At 46.3% G+C, this 8,996-nt stretch overlaps 1 protein-coding gene across 1 annotated transcript in view; it reads left to right on the top strand.

Moving 5' to 3' along the window:
- Dnah10 (dynein axonemal heavy chain 10) overlaps nt 1–8,996 on the top strand; it is a 149,456-nt gene that overhangs the window by 25,404 nt on the left and 115,056 nt on the right. Inside the window, exons 9-12 of the mRNA XM_008839272.3 lie at nt 106–296; nt 1,939–2,137; nt 4,656–4,850; nt 8,266–8,436. Coding sequence (XP_008837494.1) covers nt 106–296; nt 1,939–2,137; nt 4,656–4,850; nt 8,266–8,436 — 756 coding nt within the window. The remainder of the gene's footprint in view (nt 1–105; nt 297–1,938; nt 2,138–4,655; nt 4,851–8,265; nt 8,437–8,996) is intronic.

Below are 8,996 nucleotides of genomic sequence, written 5' to 3'. Positions count from 1 at the left end.
GAGAGAGAGAGAGAGAGAGAGAGAGAGAGAGAGAGAGAGAGAAACACAGTGAGAATCTCCCCAGCTCCTCTGCTGTCCTTGTTGTCCCTCTCTGCGGCTCTGCAGAACATCACACATGGCTCTAGCTTCCACGTGGTTCTGGACACCATCCCATCCATGATGGGTGCATTGCGCATGGTGTGGATCATCTCAAGACACTTCAACAAGGATGAGAGGATGATCCCACTCATGGAGCGCATCGCCTGGGAGATTGCTGAGCGCGTGTGCAGAGTGATCAACCTGCGATCTCTGTTCAAGTGAGAAGCCACAGGGCACTTGGGGTTCCTTCCTTCCAGTAGCTCTGCTGAACTACAAGTCACGCAATACACCCCTTAAAATACACAGTTGGGGAGTGTGTGGCTCAGTGGTAGAGCCCATACTGGGTTCCCAAGGCCCTGGGTTCTATCCCCAGCACTTCAGAAAATTGTGTTGGAGACTCAAAAGCTTGTAGTGTACTCACAGAGTCGGACAACCATCACCTCTATCAATTTAAGAATGTTCTCTTCATCTCCTAGAGAAACCTGGTGCCTTTTGCCAGTCACTCTGAAACCCACATAGTCCCAAGGCCTGGAAATTGTGCAACATACAGTCTTTTGTAACTAGTGTTTCACTCAGCATTGCAATTCCAAGCCGTATCTGTATTGTACATATGTTCATTGAACTTCATTCTTTTCATTGCTTAATATTCCATTGCTCAAATAAATATACCCTCCAGTTGCACAATGGAGTATATATAATTCCATTGCATAACACACAATTATGTTTGTGTGTGTGTGATTTTTTAAAAATGTTTATTTTTTTTGACACAGGATCTCACTATGTAGCCCTGGCTGGCCTGGAACTCACTATGTAGATCAGGCTGGCCTCAAACTCACAGAGATGCACCTGCCTCTGCTTCCTATGTGCAAGGATTAAAGGCATGGGCCACCACACTGGGCCTATTTTATTTTTATTTATGTGCACATGTGTGTGTGGGGGCGGGGTGGTGGTGCCTGTGGGGGCCAGAAGAGGGCATTGAATCCCTCACAGCTGGAGTTACAGGCAGTTGTGAGCTGCCCAGTGTGGGTGCTGGCAACTGAACTCAGTCCTCATGATAGAGTAGCAAGTGTTTTTAACTACTGAGTCATCTCTCTAGCCCCATATGTGTGATTTTTTTCAACTAGGACTTTGTTCCTTAGTAGAAAGACTGAGGCAGAGGACTGAAGGATCCTCAGACCTGGCCCTGGCCCCTCAGGTGGAGCAGCCTGAATGGTGCTGAGGGAGATGAAGATCTTTTTGTGCGTACATGGTGCTGAGGATCAAACCCAGGGCCAGCACATACTCTGTCACTGAGCTACCCCCACCCATTTCTCACTTTCCTAAAACCCACATGGGTGAGCCAGGCACCATGCAGGGCCTGTGTTCCAGGTTCACAGTCACCATGATGGCCTCTGGCTGGGCTCAAAGGCCAGTTGCTCCCCTCCTGGTCTAAACAAGCTTACTGGGGAACTGGGTGGTCAGCTGCTGGGAAGAGCAGCCTGGTTCCTGCTTGGAAGCCCTTCCTGCTCTTATAAATTGTAATGACTTGTGACTGGTTAGATGGCTTAGCAGTTAAGAGCACTGGCTGCTCTTGCAGAGGACCCAGGTTTGATTCCCAGTACTCACATGGTGGCTAACAACTATCTGTAATTCTAATTCCAGGGGATCTGATGCCTTTACATCTCCTCGGGCATTGCATGACATGGGTGCACTTACACACATGCAGGCAATACACTCATAGACATAAAATAAAAACAACAAAATAAAGAAAAAATGCAGTGACTTTCTCTGAGGATTCTCAGTTGCCCACTGCCCTGGGAGCATGCCTGGGGTGTGGGGCAGCTGTACCCCTACTTGAAGTCTGGTGTCTCTACCTCACAGGGAAAACAGAGTGAGTGCCCAGCGCAAAACCCTGGAAGCCAGAAACACCCTCAAGCTGTGGAAGAAGTCCTACTTTGACATCCGGGCCAAGATTGAGGCTTCTGGTCGGGAGGCACGCTGGGAATTTGACCGGAAGCGGCTGTTTGAGAGGACAGACTACATGGCCAGCATCTGCCAGGACCTTGCCGATGTCCTGCAGGTAGGGGCCATGTCTTCCCAGATGTGTGTGCACCTACCTGACAGAAACTGTCTGACAGAAGTAGCTGATAGGGGACAAGATCATATAGGTAGAAGCTGAGGATCTGGAGGGGTCTAGTGGGGAGAAACTCTTGAAAGATGACTAGAATGTGCCACAATGTACCACAGCACCCAGACTTTTTGTGACTTTGACTCTGCACGTATGTGTATGTATATGTGTGTGATGATCCTGTGTATGCTGGTGCACTTGTGTGTGTGTGTGTGTGTGTTTGTGTGTGTGTGTGTCTATGTACTTGCACACTGGTGTGTGTGTGGAGGCCAGAGGTCAACCTTGGGTATCATTCTGGCCTGGAACTTGCCAGCTAGATTGGCTGGCCAGTGAGTCCCAGGGGTCCAAGGCTCTCCAGTTCCCATCTTGAGTGGGTTTGTTTCCTTAACCAATTAAACATTTAAAAAGCAGGAAGAGTCTCAGACATATCAGGTAACAAACATTATTAAAAGAAACACATATACATTCACACACACATATCACACATACACACCTCTCACACATATACTCAAAACACACTCACATGCTCACGCTCACCCTCACACACACTTTCACACACTTTGACACGCATACACAAACACACATGCTCACACACACATTCATGCTCACTCTCATCCACACTCATCCACACTCAAACACATACTCACATACTCTCTCTCTCACACACACACAGAGAAACAGGTCTCTTGAAAATGAGGGGAGGATTCAGAGACAGAAATCCAGAGCCCTTAGGAGGCCCTGGGTCTTTTAAGCATTCTTTGTGGTATAGGGTAGGTCTCTGTCCCCTAATTTTGGGTTGGTCAACTGAAACAAAAAAGAGAGAGTTGATAGGCCACATCTCTTGGTGAGAGTATGTCCAGGTAGGAGCTTGGATTTATCTAAACTGGTTTGGACCAGTGAGCTGGAAGAGGGGCCCTGCTGGAGGCAGAAGCAGCCCTGGGCCTTTGTCTCAGGTGAAGAAACTTTGTATCTTTGTTACTCAGCAGCAGCCCTTCCCTATTTGCCTGTCAGGGAATTTGCCTAAATTCTAGTCCCTCACTGGGATTATAAACACATGCCACCAAGCCTGATCCCTCTCTCTGCATTTGTGGGAGCCTCTGTGCCACTGCTTTACTGACTGAGCCCATCCCCACAGCCCCTTTGCCGCTTGTTTGTCCTCTGACCTCCCTCTGCCTGTAGTGCTCCCACTCTCATGCCTTAACCACTGAGCCATCTTTCAAGCCCCTGGTGTTTCTGTGAATATTTCCAAGCCTCCTTTATGCATTTGAAACGCGCTCAGGTGAGAATGGAGATGTGGTCCCTGAACTGTTAGTGCCCAACTTACTCGTCATAGCCACAAGGATGTGACACTGGCTTTGAGTCTCACTAACCCACTGGAAGTCTCTGTTTGAGGCCTCTGTGAATGAAGGGACAGCAAGGGATAATGGAACAGCAGGCAGATTTTTCTGGATCCTGCTCACATGTACTTCACAGCTTCCGTAAAATCATTTACAGTCCAAAGATGAAGTCTGTCCTAGTTTGTTTCTTCATTGCTGTGACAAAATACTCTGACCACTACCAACTTGGGGAGGAAAGGGTTTATTTAGCTTACATCTCCTGGGTCACAGTTCATCAGGGAGTCCAAGGTAGGAACTCAGGGCAGGAACCTGGAAGCAGGAGCTGGAGCACAGGCCATGGAGGAATGCTGCTTACTGGCTTGCTCCCCTGGCCCCTGCTCAGCCTGCTTTCTTATGCAACACAGGCCCACCTGCCCAGGGGTGCCACCACCCACAGTGAGCTGGGCCCTCTCACATCACTCATCAAGAAGATGCCCCTCAGTCATGGCCACTGGCCAGTCCAATAGAGGAAATTCCCCAACTGAGGTGCCCTCTGCCCAGGTGTGTCAAGTTGACACTAAAGCTATCCAGCACGAAGTCTTACCAATTCATGATGAAATCAGCAGAACGTGAACCCAGCCCAGCTTCCTCCTGCGCAGCTGGCCTGTCTAGGCCTGGGAAAGCAGCCCAGCCAATACATTCCTGGTCTTTGTCTTGAAAGAGACGGACAGAGTAGCAGGTGAGGGTGACGTGGAACTGACTTTCAGGCTCTGACCAAATCTCAACATATTGGATACAAGAAGTGATATTTAGGGATAAGTAGGCACTAGGGAGGCACTTTGACTGGCAAGTGCAAAGGCCCTGAGGCAGGAAGGAATCTGGAGCTGGAAAGTTCTGCTTGACTGCAAGGCAGCAGAGAATAGCATGGGAAGAGGAGGGGTGGGGAAGAACATGCAGTCCTGGGAAGCCCCTTTAGGGCCTCTGAATCTTCTCCTCTGTATAGTGGGCATGGCACCAAAGGTCTCAGGTGGGGAGGAGATAGCCTGTGTGACATGATTCTTGCTCTCTGGTTAATCTAGAAATGTTGTTTATAGTTAGAATATTCACAAGAAAACCAAAGCTTTAGCTCCTCACTGTTCTCTTTGATCACACAGGTCATGGAGGAATTTTACAACATATTTGGCCCAGAGCTGAAGGCTGTGACTGGGGATCCCAAGCGTATTGATGATGTCCTGTGCAGGGTGGACAGCCTGGTCACCCCAATGGAAAACCTGAACTTTGACCCCTTCAGCATTAAGTCTTCCCCATACTGGAAATACGTGATGGATGACTTTAAGCTTGAAGTTCTGGCAAGTAATGTGACTGTCAATCTGACCACAGGAGCAGAAGCCAGATTTCCATGTGTTGAATTGTTACTGATGCTTACAGTTGTTTTTTAAGATTTCTGTATTTATATGCATGTGTTTGTATGTTTGTGAGTATATGTGCATGTGTGTATGCAGGTATGTACATCTGTGTGTACACACAAGGCCAGAAGAGGGTGTTGAGTGTCCTTCTGTATGACGCTCCACTTTGAGGCAGGGTCTGTTCCTGAACCTGGGCTTCACATTTTCTCTGCTAGGCTAGTTGCCAGCAAGTCCCAGTGATCCTACTGTCTCTGCTCTGTTTGGAGCTGGGATTTCAGGCATGTGAAAGATGTCCCACTGAGAAGCCTTATCTCCAGCCTATGATGTTTACAATCCTAGCTTTTGTAAGCATTTATCTCAGGCATTCTGTTCTCCGCTGCTCTCCCATCTTCCTCTTTTCTCTTGGACTCCTTTTTAAAAAATTAATTTATTTTTATTTTATGTGTATGAGTGTTTTGCCTGCATGTGTGTAAATGCAACCATGTTGTACATAGCCCACAGAGGCCAGAAGAGGGCATTGGATCCGGTGGAACTGGAGTTACAGATGATTGTTTACTACCATGTGGATTCTGGGAACTGAACTCAGGTTCTCTGCAAGAGCAGCCAGTGCTCTTAACTGCTGAGTCATCTCTCCAGCCTCTTGGACTCCTTTGTTTTGCTAGAGCACATCTTTTTAGCTAATTAATGTTTGTTTCCCTTAAAGTTTCTTTTTAATTATTATTTTATTTGGTCTTTTTGAGACAGGGTCTCCCTGAAGCCTCAGCTGGCCTGGAACTCACTATGTAGACCAGGCAGGCTTCAATCTCACAGAGATCTACCTGCCTCTGCCTCCTGAGTGCTGGGACTAAAGGTGTATGCCACCACACTATTATTATTATTATTTTTAACAACTAATCCTTAAAAACATTTTATTTTTATTTTGTTTATATGAGTGTTTTGTCTATATGTATGTGCCTACAGTATCTGTGGAGGCCAGAAGACAGTGTTGGATTCCCTAGAACTGGAGTTACAGATGGTTGTTAGCTGTCATGTGGCTGATGGGAACCAAAACCAGGTCATCTGCAAGAGTAGCCAGTGCTCTTAACCACTGGGCTACCTATCTAGTTCCAAGATAAAAAAATGTGTATATGTGTGCTCACATGAGTTTGTGTACACCATGTGCATGTAGGTGCCTGTGGAGGTCAGCAGCGTTGGATCTCCTGGAACTGGAGTTACAGACGGTTGTAAATTGCCCAGTGTGGGTTCCTAGAACCAAACTTGTATCCCTGGCAAGAGCAATAAGCACTTCTAAACAATAAGCCATCTCTTCAGTTCCAATTAAAAAAATTTTTTTAATTAAAAAAATATTTTATTATTTTCATTTTGTGCTTTGGGCGCTTGTGCACGTATGAAGAAATAAGTAAAGAATAAAACTGTACAAGTCCCATATAAGGTTTTCAGATATTGGAATTATGAAATCTGTTTATGAACCAATCTTTGCTTAAATAAATATTTTATTATTTTCATTTTATGTGTATGAGTATATTGCCTGCATGTATGTGAGTGCACCCATGTCGTGCAATGCCATGGAGGTCAGAAGAGGGCTTCGGATTTCCCTGGAGCTGGAGTCAAGGATAGTTTGTAGCCGCCATGTGGGTGCTGGGAATTGAACCCGGTCCTCTGCAAGAGCAGTTAGTGTTCTTTACTGCTGAGCCATCTCTCCAGCCTCTCAGTCCCAATTTTTAATTTATTTGTTTTAAAACAGGCTCTCATGTAGTCCAGTCTGACCTCAAGCTCAGGTAGCTGAGAGTCACCTTGGACTTGACCCTCCTGCTTTCATCTTCTGAGTGCTGGGATTACAGGTGTGAACTGCCACACCAGGGCTTATGTGGTGCTGTGGATGGGATGGATCCTGGGGCTTCATGCATGCTAGGCAAGGACTCCTGAGTGAGGAATGTCTACAGCCTCTGTTTTCAGTGGTCTTTAAAGGTTTCATGGGACATAGATGTTTTGAATGTGTGTGTGTGTATGAATTCTGAAATAGCAGCTATAGAACTCAAAGCTGGAAGTAAGTTTTCTTCAGAAATCTGAAGACATCCTTTGTTGATTTCCAACTTCCAGTGTTATTAGTGACTTCTGATTTCATTTTTCTAGAACCATCCCATCACAAAACACAGTGGTGGAGTTGTCCTGGTTGTGTTTAGTGGGGGAGTGCCCTCCCCCTACCTTTGGGTCTCTTCCTAGTATCTCTGAATGCTCACAGCAACCTCCTTTCCTTTGGAGCAAACAAGGAACTCACCTGTGCCCCCTGTTGCCAGCATTAGGTTCATGTGTATGTGTTTTCATATACATGTTTGTATACATTTGTGTACATGTGTACGTGTTTGTGTATACATATGCGTACGTTTATGCATGCTTGTGTGTGGTATGTGTATATACATGTTTGTGTATATAGATGTATAGGTGTGTAATGCATGTGTATGCATGGATGTGCATGTTTGTGCATGTATACATGTACATGTTTGTGTAGTGTGTGTACATGTGTATGCATGTGTGTGTGCAGGTGTATGCAGGTGTGTGGAGGCCAGAAGTCAACATCAGGTGTCTTCCTCAGTCTCTCTCTACATTATTTATTTATTTTTTTACACAGAGTCTCCCTGTAGCCCCAGCTAACCTAGAATGCACTACATAGACCAGGCCAGCCTCAATCTCACAGAGGTCTGCTTGCCTCTGCCTCCAGTGTGCTGGGATTAAAAGGGTGTACCACCATGCCTGATCCTCCACCTTATGTTTTGAGGGTCTTGCTGAACCTGGAGCTTGCTCAGTGGCTGGGCTGGTTATCCAGAAAGCTCCAGGGAGCCTCCTATGTCCTGCCCCCAGCATTGGGATTACAGGTGTGTGCTATCCAGGCTTTTTATATGGGTACTGGGATCCGAACTCAGGTCTTCATGCTTGCAAGTCAAGCCCTTCACCAGCAGCATCTCCACAGCTCAGGTCAGTTCCTTTGACTAGATGCAGGCCTCCATGGAGCAGGACAGACCTGTCCCGAGGTTCTCCCTCAGTTCTTTTCTTTCTTTTTTTTTTTTCAAATATATAAGAGTGTATTGCCTGCATGTATGTAAGTGCACTTGTGTCGTGAAATGCCCATGGAGGTCAGAGAGGGCATCAGATTCCCCTGGAACTGGAGCTATGGATGGTTGTTAGATGCCATGTGGGTTCTGGGAATTGAACCCAGGTCCTCTGCAAGAGCAGCCAGTGCTTTTAACCCCTGAGCCATCTCTCCAGCCCTCTTCCCCATTTCTTGCTACTTTGTTTTTACAGGATAATTGAAAGGACTTGACAGCTGCTTTTTTTTTTAAACCTTTTCTTTCTCTTCTAGGTTATTGAGAAAGAAGCAAAAAATTTTATTGATGACTCTTTCAAGACGCTCCGGTCAGCGGAAGCAGCCTTCGACATGCTTTTAAAATTTAAGCATATCCATTCACGGGAGGCCATTAACCGACAGATGATGATGAAGTTTAATGACATCCTGGCACAGTACTGCAAGGAGGTAATCAGGAAATGCATGGCTGCCCAATGGGGAAGATACAGGCAAAACCAACCCACTCTCCCTGTTCTTTGTCCTTCCCATGGAAATGCACAGACACAATGGGATGCCCTATAGGCATGTAACATAATACAGGTGACCCAGACAAAGTGGGCCTGCTATGTAGTAGAGAAATTCAGTAAGAATTTATCAAGTATAATTGTCATTATTTAAAACATCTTAATTTGTCATTATGATTGTGTGTGTGTGTGCATGTCTGTGTGTGTCTGTGTGTGCCTAGGTGTGTACTCAAGTGGTGGTCAGAGGACAACCCAAGGGAGTCTGTTCTATCCTCCTACCATGTGGGTTCTGGGTATCGAACTCAGGTATTCAGGCTTGCACAGCAAATGCCTTTACCACTGAGCCATCTCTCAGGTCCTCAAATATAGATTATTTACCTCACATTGGTCTGTGTGAGTTGGAAATAAACAGAGTAATGTGTGGGGATGCAGCTCAGTGATAGAATACTTGCTTAGCATGCACAAGGCCCTGGGTTCCATCCCAAGCACAGGGAAGGGGAGATG

Source organism: Nannospalax galili, unplaced genomic scaffold, assembly GCF_000622305.1.
Source record: "Nannospalax galili isolate Female #2095 unplaced genomic scaffold, S.galili_v1.0 scaffold218, whole genome shotgun sequence".
Lineage (NCBI taxonomy): Eukaryota > Metazoa > Chordata > Mammalia > Rodentia > Spalacidae > Nannospalax > Nannospalax galili.
Note: the sequence above shows the minus strand (reverse complement) of the source record. Positions and strands in the feature narration are given on the sequence as shown.